Raw genomic sequence first — 23,002 nt, forward strand, 5'->3', positions numbered from 1 at the left:
TACTGGTCCAGGCAGCACGCTGTTCTCCACTAGTATATTACAGTACTGGACCAGGCAGCACGCTGTTCTCCACTAGTATATTACAGTACTGGTCCAGGCAGCACGCTATTCTCCACTAGTATATTACAGTACTGGTCCAGGCAGCACGCTGTTCTCCACTAGTATATTACAGTACTAGTCCAGGCAGCACGCTGTTCTCCACTAGTATATTACAGTACTGGTCCAGACAGCACGCTGTTCTCCACTAGTATATTACAGTACTGGTCCAGGCAGCACGCTGTTCTCCACTAGTATATTACAGTACTGGTCCAGGCAGCATGCTGTTCTCCACTAGTATATTACAGTACTGGTCCAGGCAGCATGCTGTTCTCCACTAGTATATTACAGTACTGGTCCAGGCAGCACGCTGTTCTCCACTAGTATATTACAGTACTGGTCCAGGCAGCACGCTATTCTCCACTAGTATATTACAGTACTGGTCCAGGCAGCACGCTATTCTCCACTAGTATATTACAGTACTGGTCCAGGCAGCACGCTATTCTCCACTAGTATATTACAGTACTGGTCCAGGCAGCACGCTGTTCTCCACTAGTATATTACAGTACTGGTCCAGGCAGCATGCTGTTCTCCACTAGTATATTACAGTCTTGTCCAGGCAGCACGCTGTTCTCCACTAGTATATTACAGTACTGGTCCAGGCAGCACGCTGTTCTCCACTAGTATATTACAGTACTGGTCCAGGCAGCACGCTGTTCTCCACTAGTATATTACAGTCTGGTCCAGGCAGCACGCTATTCTCCACTAGTATATTACAGTACTGGTCCAGGCAGCACGCTATTCTCCACTAGTATATTACAGTACTGGTCCAGGCAGCACGCTGTTCTCCACTAGTATATTACAGTACTGGTCCAGGCAGCATGCTGTTCTCCACTAGTATATTACAGTCTTGTCCAGGCAGCACGCTGTTCTCCACTAGTATATTACAGTACTGGTCCAGGCAGCACGCTGTTCTCCACTAGTATATTACAGTACTGGTCCAGGCAGCACGCTGTTCTCCACTAGTATATTACAGTCTGGTCCAGGCAGCATGCTGTTCTCCACTAGTATATTACAGTCTGGTCCAGGCAGCATGCTGTTCTCCACTAGTATATTACAGTCTGGTCCAGGCAGCATGCTGTTCTCCACTAGTATATTACAGTACTGGTCCAGGCAGCACGCTGTTCTCCACTAGTATATTACAGTACTGGTCCAGGCAGCACGCTGTTCTCCACTAGTATATTACAGTACTGGTCCAGGCAGCATGCTGTTCTCCACTAGTATATTACAGTACTGGTCCAGGCAGCACGCTGTTCTCCACTAGTATATTACAGTACTGGTCCAGGCAGCATGCTGTGTGATTACGCAGCCTGCTCTTAAACCACGGTTGGGGACAGCAGTGCTGGTACTGTTAATCCCTGTGGTTTTATCATTGTCACATATTCTGAAAATTCAGTTGTGTTCAGTCATCTTAGGTCTGTCTAAGGGGGTATATCAAAAGCCAAAGAGAGGAAGTCCCATAGGCGGCGCACAATTGGCCCAGCATCATCAGGGTTTGGCCGTCATTGTAAATAAGAATTTGTTCTTAACTGACTTGCCTAGTTAAATAAAGGTTCAATAAGAATAAATGTTTTTTTTTTTTTTTTTTTTTTTTTTTTTTAAATGTGTCTACTCATTCAGTGAGAAATGCAGAGAAAGTCAAATCCACCCGCTTTGACTACGCAATTGTGTGTGAATGGGGGAAAAAGTGCCTGTTGTCACATTAAGAGTGAGAAAGAGAAACGACGAGAGAGGACAGAGGAAAAAGACAGGAAAAAGAGGACAGACGGAAAAGAGAAAGATAAGCCAGAAGACATAATAAACTGCTGGATATAAGTCATCATGGTAACACATTAACAGAGGATGAGATGTGGGGAGAAATGCCCGAGGGGATTGTAAAAGCTTCAAAGCCATCCTACAGGCACAGATGGAGAAAATAGATAAAAACAAGAAAGCTAAACACATTCTAGTCAGCACCTTTGTTCCATCTAGATCTATGTGCTATTAAAAGGAGATGTCTCCCTCTTCACCTTCCCTGCTACACAACAGACACACACACCATTCCCCGAGAGACACACACACACACACACCATTCCCCGAGACACACACACCATTCCCCGAGACACACACACACACCATTCCCCGAGACACACACACACACACCATTCCCCGAGACACACACACACACACCATTCCCCGAGACACACACACACACCATTCCCCGAGAGACACACACACACACACACACACCATTCCCCGAGAGACACACACACACACACACCATTCCCTGAGAGACACACACACACACCATTCCCTGAGAGAGACACACACACACACCATTCCCTGAGAGACACACACACACGCCATTCCCTGAGAGACACACACACACCATTCAATTAAAATGTATTTATATAGCCCTTCTTACATCAGCGGATATCTCAAAGTGCTGTACAGAAACCCAGCCTAAAACCCTAAACAGCAAGCAATGCAGGTGTAGAAGCACGGTGGCTAGGAAAAACTCCCTAGAAAGGCCAAAACCTAGGAAGAAACCAGGCTATGAGGGGTGGCCAGTCCTCTTCTGGCTGTGCCGGGTGAAGATTATAACAGAACATGGGCCAAGATGTTCAAATGTTCATAAATGACCAGCATGGTCAAATAATAATAATCACAGTAGTTGTCGAGGGTACAGCAAGTCAGCACCTCAGGAGTAAATGTCAGTTGGCTTTCATAGACGATCATTATGAGTATCTCTACCGCTCCTGCTGTCTCTAGAGAGTTGAAAATAGCAGGTCTGGGACAGGTAGCACGTCCGGTGAACAGGTCAGGCTTCCATAGCCATTCCCTGAGAGACACACACACACACACACACACACACACACACACACACACACACACACACACACACACACACAATTCCCCGAGAGAGAGAGAGCCAAGAGTACAAGACCAACAGTGTGCCTATGTAGAGATCCTAGAGCCTCATATCCCTGACCAAGTCAAACTCTACTCATTTAGGCCTATTCAAACCATATACCAAATGGAAGCCTCTTCTACTCAGACAAATAATCATAGTACTAGCAGTTTGTTTTTCCTGTTAAAGTGTAATCGAAAGGATTACAAATTAAATTGAAGAGATTAACCTCATATCTCCTGTGAAACGTAACACATCGAAAACAATTTACAATGATCCTAGCAAGGCGGAATTGCAGGAAACGAATCCTGTCATCGAGAAGTTCCCCTGACCACAACCGGCCGGTCACTCCAATGGGATGAGCGTTACATCCACCAGACAGTCATAGATGTCTAGACGTTTTTATTCATGCACTGTATTTGAAACGAGAGCCATGTAGATACTGGGCTTATGAAAACAACATGACATGTGTTTGGTATTTTTGTTAATGGCGTCATGACCAAATACCATTGACATGACATTGTCTGTTTTCTTGGCAGAAAGGCCTTATCCTGGGATGACTGACGTGGGTTTATTTGACATACTATCCCTCCACACAGCCAACATCTGCTTATTGCCCGGCCATGTGCTCCAGACCGGTCCTATAGCATGTAACGCCGCTAACCTGACCACAGATGTTCCTGTTGTTAAAAACAACAATCCCTCACCATATTGACACGTCGTATGAGTAAACTGCTGCTTGGAAGGAGAGGAGTGACAAGGCTTTAGAAACGTCCTATCCAGCACAATGAGAATATAGCAGGCCTGGATAACACATTGTGTGACATGACACACACATATTGTTTCACATTAGAAATGTCAAGTGAAAGGCATGAGCTGGCATACATCCAAAAACAGATAGTAGAGGTGCTGACTAATGAAGAGTAAACTGTAGGCTATAAAATAAGAGTCACACTCTATACACAAGCTCCCCAGTCATTTAAATGGGTTTATCGGCATCACATTGCCTTCTTCGAACATAAGAAAATGTCTCCATGAGTATTTCAGATTGTTTTATTTTCAAATTGGGCATGAATGCACATGGCCGGGCAATAACTACAGGAAAAAGAGGACCAAGGACACCCCCATTCTCATCGACGGGGCTGTAGTGGAGCAGGTTGAGAGCTTCAAGTTCCTTGGTGTCCACATCATCAAAAAACTATCATGGTCCAAACACACCAAGACAGTCATGAAGATGGCACGACAAAACATATTCCCCAATCAGACTGAAAAGATTTGGCATGGGTCCTCATCCTCAAATGGTTCTACAGCTGCACCATCGAGAGTATCCTGACTGGTTGCATCACTGCCTGGTATGGCAACTGCTCGGCTTCCGACCGCAAGGCACCACAGAGGATAGTGCATATGGCCCAGTACATCACTGGGGCAAAGCTGCCTGCCATCCGGGACCTCTATACAAGGCGGTGTCAGAGGAAGGCCCTAAAAATTGTCAAAGACTCCAGCCACCCTATTCATAGACTGTTCTCTCTGCTACCGCACGGCAAGCAGTACCGGAGTGCCAAGTCTAGGTCCAAGAGGCTTCTAAACAGCTTCTACCCCAAAGCCATAAGACTCCTGAACATCTAATCCAATGGCTACCCATTGGATTTTACACCGCTGCTACTCTCTGTTGTCATCTATGCATAGTCACTTTAATAACTCTACCTACATGTACATATTACCTCAAATACCTCGACTAACCGGTGCCTCCACACATTGACTCTGTCCCGCTACCCCCCTGTATATAGTCTCGCTATTGTTATTTTACTGCTACTCTTTAATTACTTGTTACTTTATTTCTTATCCATATTTTTTATTTTAAATTGCATTTCACTGTAAGCATTTCACTGTAAAGTCTACACCTGTTGTATTCGGCGCATGTGACTAATTCAATTTGATTTGAATGATGTATCTGTCGATACAGGGGAACACTTCATGGGGATCGGTTGAAGCTGTCAGCAGAATCTGTTTATAGAATATGCATCCAGAGAAGAAGAATAGCATCTGATGACAAGGTTCAAATGTCAGATTTATACCTGGCCCTAAATATTCAAATGGCCAAGGCTAATGATGTCTGTAACAGTTTAACTTCTTATGGCTTGGGGGCACTATTTTCATGTCCGGATGAAAAGTGTGCCCAAAGTAAACTGCCTGTTACTCAGGCCCAGAAGCTAAGATATGCATAGTATTAGTAGATTCGGATGAACACTCTGCAGTTTCTAAAACTGTTTGAATGATGTCTGTGAGTATAACAGAACTCATATGGCAGGCAAAAACCTGAGAAAAATCCAACCAGGAAGTGGGAAATCTGAGGTTTGTAGTTTTTCAAGTGATTGCCTATCCAATATAGTGTAAATTTGGTCCGATTGCACTTCCTAAGGCTTCCACTAGATGTCAACAGTCTTTAGAACATTGTTTCAGGCTTCTACTGTGAAAGGGGAGCGAATAAGAGCTGTTTGAATCAGGGGTCTGGCTGAAAGCCTCGAGTTTAGTCGTGCGCGTGAGCACGAGCGCTGTTCCTTTTCATTTCTAAAGACAAAGGAATTGTCCGGTTGACACATTATTGAAGATTTATGATAAAAACATCATAAAGATTGATTCTATACATCGTTTGACATGTTTCCACGAACTGTAATAGAACTTTTTTGACTTTGTCTGGACTTAGTACTCATGCCTTGTGCATTTGGATTACTGGACTAAACGCGCAAAAAAAAAGGAGGTATTTGGACATAAATGATGGACTTTATCGAACAAAACAAACATTTATTGTGGAACTGGGATTCCTGGGAGTGCATTCCGATGAAGATCAAAGGTAAGTGAATATTTATAATGCTATTTCTGACTTTTGTTGACTCCACAACATGGCGGGTATCTGTTTGGTGGCTGAGCTCTGTACTCAGATTATCGCATGGTGTGCTTTTGCCGTAAAGCTTTTTTGAAATCTGACACAACGGTTGCATTAAGGAGAAGTATCTCTTTAATTCTATGCATAACACTTGTATCTTTCATCAACGTTTATGATGAGTATTCCTGTAAATTGATGTGGCTCTCTGCAAAATCACCGGATGTTTTGGAGGCAAAACATTACTGAACATAATGCGCCAATGTAAACTGAGATTTTTGGATATAAATATTAACTTTATCGAACAAAACATACATGTATTGTGTAACATGAAGTCCTATGAGTGCCATCTGATGAAGATCATCAAAGGTTAGTGATTCATTTTCTCTCTATTTCTGCTTTTTGTGACTCCTCTCTTTGGCTGGAAAATGGCTGTGTTTTTTTGTGACTAGGTGCTGACCTAACATAATCGCATGGTATGCTTTCGTCGTAAAGCCTTTTTGAAATCGGACACTGTGTTGGGATTAACAACAAGATTATCTTTAAAATGGTGTATAATACTTGTATGTTTGAGGAATTTTAATTATGAGATTTCTGTTGTTTGAATTTGGCACCCTGCACTTTCACTGGCTGTTGTCAAATCGAAGTTAATTCTGCCAGCCGAATCCAAGCCACGAGCCATCCATTTTCCGCCAACTGCAATGTCAGCTCACTCACCACTTTCTAACACTGAGCCCATTTTCCCCCTACCCTTGTTCCAACCATCTGTCCAGATTAAAAAGCTGTGTTCATTTAAATCAATATCCATACATTTCGTGGATGTTCAAAACAGCCTTTTTAAGGGCAGTATATTTTTTAAGGGCAATTTTGTTTTGAACCCATTCTAACTTTTGATGAGTCAGATGGCACAGTATGGGACCATCATTCCTACCTGAAGTGTGGAAAAAGTCTGAAAAAGAGAGAATATCTCGACAAAATGTCAAAACCTAATGTTATGAAGATTTTTGGTGAAGAGGACAAATTTTATTAAAATATTCAAACTATTTGAGGAGGAGACCAACATGCTTTTCACATTCTGTGTAACCTTCCAATGCTACGCCGTCTCTGATCAAGCCTCAATTTCCCGCTACAATTGGCTAATGAGGGTCATTATGTCCCTGGAAACACTGAGAAATTACTTCCTTTAGAAAGGTAAACAAATGAAAAGCCCCTGCTAACGCAGAGGAGGGTGACCGGGGATGGGCTAGTGATGGCCTGAGCTTTCAAGTTGTAAGAAAAGGGCTAGTTAAATGGTGAAACTTGAGGGGAAACTATGCAGACATAAGCACCCAAATCAATGGCGTGTCGAGCCTGTATAATCATTATGAACTAATGGGGAGAATATATGCCAATGTTTATTCATTGAAGGGAGATGACACAAAGGACAAAATGGCAGCTCTGGCTGAGATCCAATCCAGGGATTCTAGTCGACTGGCTTTTTAATCTTGTTTAAGACATCATCTGACATTTGTTCTTGCTGTTATTGTGTACCCTTGTAATAAAGGAAACAGTCTGGGATTACCACGGGCACACATGGGGTGCATCTGTCTGTGCATGTCAAGGTTATCCACAGTCACGATTGTTACCCTTGGGAATCTGGCCACTGTACACCCTCTCAGTAGGCAATTCCATTACCACACTGCACAGTATGGAGATCATCACTCATGGTGCCAAAAATGCCCTCGCAAAACAGTAGGACTCCTTGAAACCAGAGAGAACTGGCTCCAAAATGGAAGTGTTGAGGTAACAATACAGTCAAGGTGAGTTAATAATAGTCCAGGCAAAACAAATGTAATGAATAAACACACTGTACAAAGAGACATTCCTGATGCAACATGAAGTCTTTCCCTTTACCTTGCTTATTTACATACTGTATACAGTTCCTGCCTGCATCTTGTTCCTACTGTACATTGTAGTAGCCACACAGAGCACACTGGTATGATAATGAGTTGCTAACCATGTAACTAAGACAATCAAAATGTATCTCATGATAGGTTTAAGGTAAGAGCCTAATATTTAGCTAGGTAGAGAAGCCAGAGACCAAGTCACACAACCTTGTAGAGCTTAGAGGAACATCGAGAGGATTTCAATTACAGTAGAGGTCAATCACACATTTTGCCCAGAGAATAGAATAACACTGCAAATACACGTTAGTAATATCAAACTGCTCGACCGCAAACGTTAGCCCCCAAAACCTAATTAGCATCAAAATGAGCTAGCTGAAAGCAACCAGCTAATCACTGTAAATAGATGCCGAACGGGTGGACGGAGTAGCAGGGACATGCTGGTTTAGGAAAGGGCCTTGCTAGTGCCGCAACAAAACATGTACTGCGAGAATTTTTAGTACATCCATTCATTTTTCATAGGAAGTCTGTAAAGGAGTTTCAATCCGCATTCCATTAGATCAGGGTTCCTCAGGCCACCACTACCAACCCCTGCCGAATACCTAGTGGGCAAAAGTGGTTGAAAATGTCATCACAACCACTTTTTCCCACTGGGTAGGTGGGTACAAACGTCTTCAGACTTGAAGGTGATTAGGTTAAAATCCTTCACATTACACTGCAAAACTGAGTAATACCCAGCAAAAACTGAAGTATACTAATTATTTCTCTGTTGTACCCTAGCCTGAGAGACTTTATGTGAGAAAGACTGGACAGACCGTTATTTCAAGTCGCCATTGTGCGACTCTAATAGGAAGCAGCAAATGGAGACATTACATGAATAAAAATCACCCCAGGAATTCATCTGCATGCAGAGTTAACCCAATTCACCAGAGTACAGCTAAAGCAGAAACTGTGGCACAGACAAGAACTTGGTTATGTACAACAAGGAGGCCAACAGACAGGAAGCATGTCAAAGCTGATAACCCAGTATGTTCTCATATCAGATGTGCTCATGTGTTGCTAACCTTAGCCACCCAATCAGATCTGTCTGTGTGTGTCAGTAGGCCCAATGTGATTAGAGAATGAGACTTGACAAGATACTGCAGACCAGGGTTATATCATATCATCTGCCAATGCCAGCAACAGAATACAAAAGACACAATGAGTGACTGATTCATTCTCCGAGCCATCCACATTGAACAGGGCTAACTAGCTGTGATTAGCATAGATGGCTTCCAGGGGCTCCCACCGCTTGTCTCTGCTGGGCTAACTCCTCAGTCACGAGGTGGCTGACATGGCTCTTTTCTCTCCATTGGCAGCCGTTCAGAGAAGTACTACTGGCTAATTGAAAGAAGTGATTAAGTGGCCGCTTTAAACTGCCCGCATACTGATCACTCTTGCAATGTCGCAAAATGGTGTGTGAGTGGAGAGGATCAGACTTGGAGGCATCGAGCATTTACCTGTCTGCGATATTAATGGCCCCGGGATTTTTTCCTCTATCAGTCAGAAGTTGATTAACGTCTGTGTTTTTTGGCAAGACTGGCAAACCGGCGGGCGAGAAAAAGGCGGAGCACATAAGGAGTAGTTGCTCTAGCGCAGAACAGACTGTACGCACTTTGGGCAAGTTACACCGTCACCGTTTATACCTGTATTTCCACATCTTGTGACGACTTCAACATTTATAACATGCTGCAATATGTATACCACAACTTGTAAAACGTGTTTTAAAATCAAACTCTTAAAATGTTCAGACTTACCTGTGGTGTTGAAAATTGTGAACAGCTTACAATAAAGGCCCTTTTAGCTTGGATTGGTAAGGGTTGTGTCATGGAAAATGGTCTGTTGTACCACTAAGCTGAAACGGCAGGTTAGAAATGCCAGCTGCCCCCTATTGACTAAAATGCCAGTGAGGAGCATGGACGACCACAAGGTGAAGAGCTCGCTCTCCCTCAGAGAAACCCAGTGTCAGGTCAGAACCCTCTGATGTGTGGCTCTATGATGAGAGGGCCCATAGCCCCCCCCCCCACCTAAAGGACCCCTAGCCCCCCCCACCTAAAGGACCCCTAGCGCCCCCCCCCCCCCCCCCCCACCCCACCTAAAGGACCCCTAGCGCCCCCCCCCCCCCCTAAAGGACCCCTAGCGCCCCCCCCCACCTAAAGGACCCCTAGCGCCCCCCCCCACCTAAAGGACCCCTAGCGCCCCCCCCCACCTAAAGGACCCCTAGCGCCCCCCCCCCACCTAAAGGACCCCTAGCGCCCCCCCCCACCTAAAGGACCCCTAGCCCCCCCACCTAAAGGACCCCTAAAGGACCCCTAGCCCCCCCACCTAAAGGACCCCTAGCCCCCCCACCTAAAGGACCCCTAGCCCCCCCACCTAAAGGACCCCTAGCCCCCCCACCTAAAGGACCCCTAGGCCCCCCACCTAAAGGACCCCTAGCCCCCCCCACCTAGAGGACCCCTAGCCCCCCCACCTAGAGGACCCTAACCTCCACATCATCTCCAGTCTGGCCCTGAGGGACACCTCAATGCTACTAATTCAGTCACAAATCCCCCATGAACACAACACGCACATTTTCGCATACTACCTCTGCAATTAGCCGTCATGAAGCAATCATGTCAACTTAAGGTTAAACATTGTTTATGAATGGTCTTACCGCGGAGGAGCGTCACGTTACCAACGGTGCTGGTTTTTCCCAGGTTGTTGATGGCTTCGCATGTGTAGGAGCCAGCGTGTGCATCAGTGGTTTTCTTGAAGTGGAGCTCGGAGACTTTCCCTCTGTAGGAGACAGACACATTTGGGATGAAACATGTTGTTTCAATGAGCATGACCAGAGTACTCCATCTACTGTATATTTCAGTAAATAGAGGCCTGAGCACAACACTTAAAAACAGATGATTTGAAACCATTCCTGGGTTTAATGTGTTGATACTTTGGAACTATGGAGTTATTCTCCATTTAGTATTAACGCTGGGTCTTGTTAATTCCAAATGAAAAATGACACTATTTAGGATTCAATGGGCTTGACCAGGGTCTGTATTCTTAAAAGCCTCTCAGAGTAGAAGTGATGATCTAGGATCAGTTTAGCATTTTAGATCATAATGAATATGATTATGAGGACAGATGGGACCTGATCCTAGATGAGCACTCCTACTCTGAGAGGCTTTATGAATATGGGCCCTTTTGTGATGGAATTATATGAGCCTCTCATCTTCTAAACAAGCATATGACACAACAGTGGTAGGCCTGATCACAGACAACGACGAGACAGCCTATAGTGGGGAGGTCAGAGACCTGGCCGTGTGGTGCCAGGACAACAACCTCTCCCTCAACATGATCAAGACAGAGGAGATGCTTGTGGACTACAGGAAAAAGAGGACCGAGCACGCCCCCATTCTCATCAACGGGGCTGCAGTGGAGGGAGAGCTTCAAGTTCCTTGGTGTCCACATCACTAACAAACTAACATGGTCCAAGCACACCAAGACAGTCGTGAATATGGCACGACAAAACATATTCCTGCTCAGGAGACTGAAAAGATTTGGCATGGGTCCTCAGATCCTCAAAAGGTTATACAGCTGCACCATCGAGAGCATCCTGATTGGTTGCATCACTGCCTGGTATGGCAACTGCTTGGCCTCCACCCGCAAGGCACTACAGATGGTAGTGCGTACGGCCCAGTACATCACTGGGGTCAAGCTTCCCACCATTCAGGACCTCTATACCAGGCGGTGTCAGAGAAAGGCCTTAAAAATTGTCGAAGACTCCAGCCACCCTAGTCATAGACTGTTCTCTCTGCCACCGCACGGCAAGCGCTACCGGAACGCCAAGTCTAGGTCCAAGAGACTTCTAAATAGCTTCTACCCCCAAGCCATAAGACTCCTGAACACCTAATCAAATAGTTACCCAGACTATTTGCATTGCCGCCCCCTTCATTTACACCGCTGCTAATCTCTGTTATCATCTATGCATCTATCACTTTAATAACTCTACCTACATGTAGATATTACCTCAACTAACCGGTGCCCCCGCACATTGACTTTGTATCGGTACCCCCCCTGTATATAGTCTTGCTATTGTCATTTTACTGCTGCTCTTTAATTACTTGTTACTTTTATTTATTATTCTTATCCGTATTTTTTTTAACTGCATTGTCGGTTAGGGGCTCGTAAGTAAGAATTTCACTGTAAGGTGTATTGTATTCGGCGCGTGTGACTAATACAAATTGATATGGCAGAGAGGTGATGGGGCAGGTGTCGAGCGCCCGTCAGATACCACCAGAGGCTAGACATAGGAGACTAGAGGTGGCTGTGGGGGTGGGTGTAAATAACACTCACGCCACCTCAGCGAGAACCAAAAGCTACCAAGTCACGAATCATTCCTCGCTGCAACTGTCAGCCAGATTCTGCATATGTCACAAATAAACAGCTTCTAATCAGATACATTTACAATTTTGAAGGACAGGGTATAAGTATTATAAACTTATTAAGAACTCAAAACTTATAACGAATTGACGAGGAGGTACTTACTCTTTCTTTCTTTTTAACTTGGTGCCTTTGAGCTTGTTCTTGATGGTGGCTAAATCGACCCCCTCCTTGTACCACTTGAATTTGGGGGATGGGTTCCCCGCTCCGAGCTCGCACTTCAAGAATGTCTTCATCCCCTCCACGACCTCCACACTCTTCATCTCCTTCAGCTTGGGCTCAGCTGCAACACAGAACCAGGTCAACAATCATACAACAGCAGTTAGTACAGCAGGTCGAAACAGGTTCACTTCCTGTCTGAGTGAGACAGAATGGGTTGCACCGTTCTCCTTAAAAAAAAAAATAACATTACAAAAAACAGGTTCACTTCACTAACGACACCGTAGTAGCAGTGGAAAAATGTAAGAAAGATTTTCAAAATAGCAAAAATATACACATTGATGGGCAGCCTACCACTGGATTTCACTTGTTATTGTCATTGGAGGGGTGTAGTAACCTCCCTGGGTAGATGGGGGGGCCTATAAGGACCCATTTAAGCTCAAGAGCACCCCCAGAGGCAAACATTCTGTACAACCACTTTAATCCTCAAACAAAAATGTGATTACTGTACAAATGGTGATTACTGAAAATTAGGTCTAGTCCATGTGCAGTACGAGACACACTTAGTAGGATATTTAGAAATCAATGTTTGGGCCTGTCAAGGAAGGAAGGCATTAGTGGATTGTCACAATCCCAAGGTATTCAACAACAGGAGCAGAAGACCACCACTCCATCATGAGGAAGGGTATTCATCTTGAATAACCTCCCAACCCACTGTTCCGTTTACCGCCATTCACCAACAGTATTCATTCATTAATGAAGCAGCAGCAGAAAAATCCCAACAATGCTTATTCAAAGAAAACTATGTGAAATGGGACACCAGAACTTGTATCTGAGTAATGGTTCGTCAGTGCAGCTGTCGAAGAAAGTAATTACTAAGGAATTAGGCTAATGCAAGGAAAGATGACTCGCCACCCAATGACTGGCAGTTAGTGCCTCGACTGACTCAAAACTTCTACTCATCTAGGAATTCATAATTCCTTTCTATTATTATTATTATTATTATTTTATGCAGCATTGTTGAGAATGAACTTGCAAATAAGCATTTCATTGCACCGTGTGCTAGAGCTCTGCTACATGACCCTAGCCTATCATTATACATCGGGGTAGGGCCAGGTAGGGCCTGTTGTTTCAGCAATAACTACAGTTGAAGTCGGAAGTTTACATACACTTAAGTTGGAGTCATTAAAACTCATTTTTCAACCACTCCACAAATTTCTTGTTAACAAACTACAGTTTGGCAAGTCGGTTAGAACATCCTCTTCGTGCGTGACACAAGTAATTTTTCCAACAATTGTTTGTTTACAGACAGATTATTTAACTTATAATTCACTGTATCACAATTCCAGTGGGTCGGAAGTTTACATACACTATGTTGACTGTGCCTTTAAACAGCTTGGAAAATTCCAGAAAATGATGTCATGGCTTTAGAAGCTTCTGATAGGCTAACTGACATCATTTGAGTCAATTGGAGGTGTACCTGTGGATGTATTTCAAGGCCTACCTTCAAACTCAGTGCCTCTTTGCTTGACATCATAGGGAAATCAAAAGAAATCAGCCAAGACCTCAAAAAAATATTGTAGACCTCCACAAGTCTGGTTCATCCTTGGGAGCAATTTCCAAACGCCTGAATGTACCACGTTCATCTGTACAAACAATAGTACGCAAGTATAAACACCATGGGATCCAGCAGCCGTCATACCGCTCAGGAAGGAGATGAATGTGCTTTGGTGCAAAAAGTGCAAATCAATTCCAGAACAACAGCGAAGGACCTTGTGAAGATGCTGGAGGAAACAGGTACAAAAGTATCTATATCCACAGTAAAACGAGTCCTATATTGACATCACCTGAAAGGCCGCTCAGCAAGGAAGAAGCCACTGCTCCAAAACCGCCATAAAAAAGCCAGACTACGGTTTGCAACTGCACATGGGGACAAAGATTGTACTTTTTGGAGAAATGTCCTCTGGTCTGATGAAACAAAAATAGAACTATTTGGGCATAATGATCATCGTTATGTTTGGAGGAAAAAAGGGGGATGTCGAAGAACACCATCCCAACTGTGAAGCACGGGGTTGGCAGCATCATGTTGTGGAGGTGCTTTGCTGCAGGAGGGACTGTTGCACTTCACAAAATATATGGCATCATGAGGTAGGAAAACTATGTGGATATATTGAAGCAACATCTCAAGACATGGCTTAAGGACAACAAAGTCAAGGTATTGGAGTGGCCATCACAAAGCCCTGACCTCAATCCTATAGAAAATCTGTAGGCAGAACTGAAAAACCGTGTGCGAGCAAGGAGGCCTACAAACCTGACTCAGTTAAACCAGCCCTGTCAGGAGGAATGGGCCAAAATTCACCCAACTTATTGTGGGAAGGCTACCCAAAACATTTGACCCAAGTTAAACAATTTAAAAGGCAAGACAGAGGATTTTTACTAGGATTAAATGTCAGGAATTGTGAAAAACTGAGTTTAAATGTATTTGGCTAAGGTGTATGTAAACTTCCGACTTCAACTGTAGGTCAGGGTATCACTAAATTGAACACTAACATTTTGAAGCTGAGCCATTTGTTCGTGCTCTGCTGCGCAATACAGTTATATCTGACTAAGATCATAACATGGTGTCAGAAGTGAGTCAACCTCGTCAAATATAAAAACAGGACAGATTTTACCGGGTGAAAACAATCCGGTTTTATCAACCAATCTCTTTTAACCATTTTGAACAAGTCAACGTGTAAAATAAAAAAGTTCCTCTTGCATAGTTGAGGATGCTAGTTTACTGTTCAAGACACTTAACTTGCAAGAAGTTGACATTTTACAAAAATATGTGCATCAATGTAAATTCATATTAGAGAGCTAAAGGCTCAATCCAAATGCTTGACTGAATCTTATCTCCATGGTTACAAACTCCAGGTGTTCTTTGAAGGAACAGATAATTGACACAGGTACGTTACGAGAGCTCTCTGGAGACGCTGGACCCAGACACGCTGCAATCTCTCTGGGCTGGGTTAAACCTAAACCACATTCATTTTTGGGCAGGTCTGTCATTATTACACAACTGTTGCTCAACCTCAACAGAGCTCACAGCACCTGAACCGGGCAAAGCTTAAAAGGGAATCACACAAGGGTTTCCCACCTAAATCAGTGGGGCACAAAAGGGCATGTGTGTGTTCATTCATGCCCTTCTGTTTGCAAAGGGAAACTCCCTTTGTCAGAGCAGCTATACTTTCACTTGCCTAATGATCATTTTCTGAGAGCAGGAGCCCAACCCAAACCGGAACTTTTCCTTTAAAAGAAAATATTTAATCTGATAAGAAAATAGACGGAATTCATTGAGTAATGGAGAAAAAGTAATTCTAGCCTTCGTGCAAAACAAGAAACATGAGCCCTTTCGTGTCAAGGTGTTGACACTAACTTTCTCAACATTCCCAATTGTTGAAATGCTTAGATAAAAGCTCTGTTCTCACAGATTTTTTTTATTTTTATGAAAGTGAACTTTAACATTCTCATGATGTTACGCCTGTGAAAATAGACAGGCATCGAAGGAGATATTGACGAGGAAGAGGCTGACAAAAATACCTGGAATACAGCACATTACTGAAAGAAAATATCACCTCAGACAAAACAATACCATACACGTAGTCGCATATTTGAGTGCTTCTCGTTTCAGCCAAATCCTCTTAATGGTGCTTCCTGTGACCAATAGAGGCACTGCTATGAGTCATGACTGGACTAGGGAGAGGGGTCAGTAGGCTAACACTTTAGCCTACATTTCTATAACTGTTAGCACACTGTTACACTCATTTCAGGAGAGTCGATTAACAAGCAACAGTCATACAACTAATAAAATGAGCCATAAGAGCTCCCGAGTGGCGCAGCGGTCTAAGGCACTGCATCTCAGTGCAAGAGGTGTATCACAACCGGCAGTAATCGGGCGGTGCACAATTGGCCCAGCGTCGTCCGGGTTAGAGGAGGGTTTGGCCGGGGTAGGCCGTCATTGTAAATAAGAATTTGTTCTTAACTGACTTGCCTAGTTAGATAAAAAGGTATAATTTATACCTGGTGCTAACATGCACCCTTTGTCCTAATCTTGTCCACACTGTGCAAACATGTTTAGACAGGTGTAGACAATTTAAAAGAAAGTGACACATTGTGATCTGATTGTGAGGTAGTTAGAACTAAACAGAACTAGACAATCATTTGTGTAAGGTGTGATATCCCTTGTAAACAGTTCCTATCCAACCAGTGAGGCCAGCAGGCTGGTCTTCTTTCATCGGTATATACTGTCTGTAATTTATTAACTTTGTATTGTCAATTTGTTTTTAGTGTATTTAATGACACTGCAACTAAATTTCCCCATGGGGACAATAAAGTCAGTAAAGTAAAGCCAGGCACACATTTTGTCTGGATATGAATCAAGTGTAAACAGACCTGCATGGTCAAATCATTTCAATTATCATTATACCAGCCTCAAATCATTGACAGTTAGCATCATTGACTTATGGCATCATTAATTGTTACCCCAAAAATAAATAAATAATATTTTGAAAGAATCTGTCAAACAATTTGCATATATGGCGAGGCACCGAGAGCATCCTGATTGGTTGCATCACTGCCTGGTACGGCAATTGCTTGGCCTCCAACCGCAAGGCACTATAGAGGGTAGTGCGTACGGCCCAGTACATCACTGGGGCTAAGCTGCCTGCCATCCAGGACCTCTACACCAGGCGGTGTCAGAGGAAGGCCCTAAAAACTGTCAAAGACCCCAGCCATCTCTCTACTACCGCATGGCAAGCGGTACCGGAGTGCCAAGTCTAGGACAAAAAGGCTTCTCAACAGTTTTTACCCCCAAGCCATAAGACTCCTGAACAGGTAGTCAAATGGCTACCTGGACTATTTGCATTGTGTGCCCTCCCCCCAACCAACCACTCTTTTACACTGCTGCTACACTCTGTTCATCATATATGCATAGTCACTTTAACTATACATTATTGTACATACTACCTCAATCAGCCTGATTAACCGGTGTCTGTTTGTAGCCTCCCTACTTTTATAGCCTCGCTACTGTATATAGCCTCGCTACTGTTATTTTACTGTTGTTTTATTTCTTTACTTACCTATTGTTCACCTAATACCTTTTTGCACTATTGGTTAGAGCCTGTAAGTAAGCATTTCACTGTAAGGTTTACACCTGTTGTATTCGGGGCACGTGACAAATAAACTTTGATTTGACCAGCTAAACTGGTCACAATGCAGACAGTGGACAAATAAGATATTTTACATGTTGGATACAAAAAGGCATGAGAGGCCTGATTTAAACAGAACATTTGTAAGTAAACTGTCCAAATGTTGTTGTTTTTTAAATGTAAAAACGAAATACACAAGGTGGGAGTTTTTTTGTGTCTGTAAAATTTATTATACGAGAAATGTTATGTGGTCCTCCCACTACGACTCGTTGTCTGGAAAACGAGCAGTTTATTGGGCTACAGATTAAATAAGTTGTGAACTTCACAGGGTGGTGAAAGGGAAAGGGGATACCTAGACAGTTGCACAAATGAAATGTGTCTTCCGCATTTAACCCAACCCCTCTGAATCAGAGAGGTGCGGGGTGCTGCCTTAAAATCGACGTCCACATTATTGGCGCCCGGTGAGCAGTTGTTGTTGGGGGTTAACTACCTTGCTCAAGGGCAGAATGACAGATTTTCCTACCTTGGCGGCTCACGGATTCAAAACAGCGACCTTTCGGTTGCTGGCCCAACGCTCTTAACCGCCAGGCGACCTGCATCTCCAAGGTGATCAGCATGATGCCTCTTTCTAATAAATATTGACTTCTTATTCTGGTGACATGATACTTGGCTGCCGTTTTGTCCATAATAATGTCATCATGTAGGCTATACCCACACTATCTGCCAGCTGTTGGCTAGAGCACATGTGCCCAAGACCAGAGTGGGAACACTGGCAACATAACACACTATTTTGTTGTGAGAAACCATCAGTAGAGTTGAAAATGCGATGGAAACCCATTTAACTTTCTTTCTTTATATATAATATATAAATATAATATATATTGTATATATTTTTTATATTTCGGTAGATTGGAATTTAATGCAAAATGTATTTTTATGTGCACTGTCATCATGCACAGTTATCAATTTGATGGAAACATCTCTGGTGAGGAATATTGATGTTATGCAGATTTTTGAATATTCGTATGAAAGTCTGTTGCCAATTTCATGGAAACCTAGCTAGAATGAAAGATTTTTTTGTAGGAGAAAGATGCGATCATCTGTCCTGTAAAATAAATGTCACGAGAACATCTACGTTCATATTGTTGTCAATGACACATTACAGCACTAAAATATCAGAAGCCAGCACCAAAATATCAGACACCAGCAACAAAATATCAGACACCAGCACCAAAATATCAGACACCAGCACCAAAATATCAGACACCAGCACCAAGCCAAACAACATGAACAGAGTTCATTAAACAGCCATTTTCCATTCATATTTTGTCTGGAAATTAACCTTGTGGCTATAAAAGTGCATAGAGGGAGCACAACTGCAAGGGGGATAACTTAATTTATGCCCAGCTCTTTGTTTGCTCAGGGTTGGGACACCGCTAAGTCCGGGTCAGCCTTTTCAGCTGTTTCCCCATGTCATGGAGGAGCTCCCTTTGGGGGAACTCCTCCGCGTTTTTCAAACCGCAAATTTACACGGATCAGTCAACATTCCAAGCCATGGTACCCCAGCAAGGGAGGAATTCCATGATCTAATACTGTGTTCCAGACAAGAGTTGAGCGGTCCAGACATCGCCAGGCTTCTTGACCAGCAGACCCAAGACTATTGTGACTGGCTTGGTTACGTCAGAGTTTTCACCCTCATTTGGTCTAATTCTCTATCATCTCATAAAAAGATATGGCAGATGTTATGGTGTTCAAAGTAATTCTGGTAGAGAGGAGAGAGACCATACAGTAAGATGGTCCCAAACCCCACTGTCATTGTCAATCATTTCAAAGTATTTTTGTGTGCAAATTTATTTTAAAAAATCAGACAATGCAGCATATTTACACCATTTTCAAACAGAAGAGTTTTGCTAGGGATGTGTTTGATGAACCGCTGTCAGTAATGATGATGCGTCGCTGTTCAGTACAGGAATGAGGTGGCCATTGGACTGCTGAAGGCATTCCTGTATTTTACTGCAGTGATGAACACATTGGCCAGAATTCTCTCTATGCTGTAATTTGGCCAGGAAAAATTCAAAAGGTGTATTGAATTTAAATGAAATTGAACAATGCATTGTCAAAGGCCTCAAGCAAACAATGCTTTGCACTATGCCTCTCTATACCTGTACGTTCAGACTACTGTGCATGTTTATCACAGGACAATACTTTACTATACAGTTAGAACATGATTGATACACAGCATTTCTCATGAAGCCGGTTGAGAGAATGCCAAGACTGTGCAAAGCTGTCAAGGCAAAGGGTGACTACTTTGAAGAATCTCAAATATAAAACATTTTGATTTGTTTAACACTTTTTTGGTTAATACATGATTCCATGTGTGTTATTTCATAGTTTTGATGTCTTCACTATTATTCTACAATGTAGAAAATAGTACAAATAAAGAAAAACCCTTGAATGAGTTGGTGTGTCCAAACATTTGACTGGTACTGTATATCACAGTGGAATCTGCTTTGACAATGTGCAATATTCACTCTCATATTCACTCGCAAAAAAACACAGTTAGGCCATCTATCAATATGGACACAGATTTTAGTCTGGCGTGTCAAATCCAATGCACTCAATTTAGCATCATGTTGACAAAAGATCTATGCATCTGTACAAATAAAACTATCAATAGAAGCAGCATAGGTTTGGCTATAACTGAACCCAACACCTGTCAAATAGGAAGTTCCCCCAAGACCCCCAAATTACTCCACATCAGCCAACAAATGGACACTGCCACAAGCAGGAAACAAAACAATATGGATCAAAGCTGCGTAAGATTATGTTGTCAAAGCCAAGATATTTCCACTCGTTTTTGTTAGCCATGAAAGTTCCCCGTATTAAACAATGATCTGATCTAGATATTGCAATTATGAGAAATTGAACTCCCACGGCTGACAGTTAAAGAAAGCCATGGATAGAAGCCACTTCTTTGCATCAATGATATGCATTTTGACTTGGAACTACAGTTTATCAGGTATATCAGGAATTTAAAATGGGTTGCACCTGTCAAATCACAGGTCTGTGATATAAACGAGTCTTACTGGGCGCCTACTTTCCTATTCAAGTTTTCAATACGTACATTGCAATGCCCCCAAAAAATCTTTAACTTGATTAAAATCAATGCAATTAAATAATTAACTCAGAAGTTTTGCTAAAGTTTCACTAAATTGCGTCTCACGTGCGCCAAGAAGACAATGTTTTCGGCTTAAACTGGTTATGAAAGGAACAACAATTGTATCCAACCAAACTTACTCTAGTTACATTTAGTCAAGGAAAATCATTTATATATTCGAATAATGTACAAATTTGTTTCTATTAGACGTAATAGAATAGTTCAAATGTGAGTCATGAACTGAAAGTAGGCTCGTGGCCTTGAGTTACCGTCACTCACTCAAACACCTGTACCACTCACCTCGACTTTCGACTTCAGAAATACCGGCTTGGAATAGATAACGTTACATAATAGCCATAACTTCCCGTTGGTCTACTTTTGCTAATAAATTATTTCGTATTAAGAAATCAAAGTAATGACAACTTACCTGGTGGAGAGTTGTCCGTTGGTTTCTCCTTTTTATCTTTTTTATTACCTGTACCCTTTTTATTTCCACCTCTCTCCCTTTCTTTCCCTTGTTTCTGGTCAGACATGTCTTATTCTGTGTAGTAAATCAATTCCTTGAATAAAACTAACGCCGAAGTATTTTCCAAAGTGTCGTCTGCCTGCAGTTCTCCGGTGAGTGTTACTCCAGTCAACTCTGGAATAGTTCGTATGCAAGAAAGTTTACATCTGCATCTTGGTAACTTGGATGGGAGGAGCGTATACAGCCTACACGCTAAGTAACGCCTTATGATTTAGAATGCGCTAGTAAAAATAATTTCGGGAAGGAATTCATCTATTTTCCACTCCTACAATTGGTTACATAGTCTGAAGTACACCTGCCATGTTCCAGATGTAAAGCATAACTTGTCATGTTGTTTTCTTTTCAAACATTTGCTTTGTAAGTAGGTCTACCTCTGACAATTAAAACATGTTGGTCATCTGTACATGTTAGCAGAAGGCTATAATATTCAACATGGATGATTCTGTAATATTGTTCAATTATTTGACCAATAGCCTAACCTAAGAGCAAACTACAATTTTCCATTTCATTGGATATATGACAACCACTGACACTGTCGCATTATGGCTTATCACACCTGACACAGTGTACATTATACAGACCACACTAGACACTAAACCTTCTAATCACATGATAGATAGTGATTATGCCCTACATTTCACCTCCCTTTGACCCACTACAGCCCTAGCAGCTGATAGACGTGAAGTAACCACTTCAAGTTGACAGACCAGACATTGAACTCTGATTGTCTACTCTACACAACTTAAAACCACTGAGCTGAAGCTACCAAATCATTAGGTCCCAGATAAAGTTAGGCTACTCATTATACCAGCGTACTGTAGTTCTATATATTGTTAAAAGTGTTTATCCCAGCATCAGTAAGTAGAAAGGCCAGACAGTTAGACAATGTCATGCCGGTTGCCATAACTTTAGTTTCCTGATCTTAAACCACAGGTTAAGGAATATATATATAGTTGGATATCATTATGTGGGTTTTGGGTGGTCTACAGTGCTATCACCTTGGTCGCATATGCTCCTAAATATTTTGCTGTGCTACCTGGAATTTTAATATGGAAGCACCAGTGCCCCTAGAAAAAAATCACCTCGATGATAACATTTAGTGGAACAGAAGGAAAGGAAAGGGAGAGATTCTTCAGGGGATGAGTTTTAAAAGTAACTAGGATTCATATAGGCCCAATGTAGGCCACATCTACATTTTTTAAATCTGTTTTCTTGTGCTTTTTAACCCTATATTTTGTCATTGCTGTCAATTCTTATAATTAATCCTCCAAATGTTGGTCATTGTGCTCCTAAGTTTCTTTATGTTCTCCTACTTTTTTCAACTTAGGAGCACATGTGCTCCATGTAAAAATCATTATGTATTTTCCCACATTTGCGTCACATTTCCTATAGGGTCATAGGATGATGGTGGCTTTCCTATAGGGTCATAGGATGACGGTGGCTTTCCTATAGGGTCATAGGATGACGGTGACTTTCCTATAGGGTCATAGGATGACGGTGGCTTTCCTATAGGGTCATAGGATGACGGTGGCTTTCCTATAGGGTCATAGGATGACGGTGGCTTTCCTATAGGGTCATAGGATGAAGGTGGCTTTCCTATAGGGTCATAGGATGACGGTGACTTTCCTATAGGGTCATAGGATGAAGGTGGCTTTCCTATAGGGTCATAGGATGACGGTGGCTTTCCTATAGGGTCATAGGATGAAGGTGGCTTTCCTATAGGGTCATAGGATGACGGTGGCTTTCCTATAGGGTCATAGGATGAC

General features: G+C 42.7%; 1 protein-coding gene across 3 annotated transcripts in view; it reads right to left on the minus strand.

The window, feature by feature from the left end:
- nrg1 (neuregulin 1) overlaps nt 1–21,364 on the minus strand; it is a 74,046-nt gene extending 52,682 nt beyond the window's left edge. For 2 of the 3 annotated variants that reach the window (XM_038970552.1, XM_038970551.1), the window contains exons 1-3: nt 21,138–21,364; nt 12,314–12,491; nt 10,443–10,564 (exon numbers count right to left, since the gene is read on the minus strand). In XM_038970552.1, coding sequence (XP_038826480.1) covers nt 10,443–10,564; nt 12,314–12,491; nt 21,138–21,243 — 406 coding nt within the window. In that variant the 5' untranslated portion in view covers nt 21,244–21,364. The remainder of the gene's footprint in view (nt 1–10,442; nt 10,565–12,313; nt 12,492–21,137) is intronic. The other variant, XM_038970553.1, reaches the window with a different exon arrangement.
- Nucleotides 21,365–23,002: the final 1,638 nt, after the last annotated feature.

The sequence above is a fragment of the Salvelinus namaycush genome, chromosome 31 (genome assembly GCF_016432855.1).
Source record: "Salvelinus namaycush isolate Seneca chromosome 31, SaNama_1.0, whole genome shotgun sequence".
Taxonomy (NCBI): domain Eukaryota; kingdom Metazoa; phylum Chordata; class Actinopteri; order Salmoniformes; family Salmonidae; genus Salvelinus; species Salvelinus namaycush.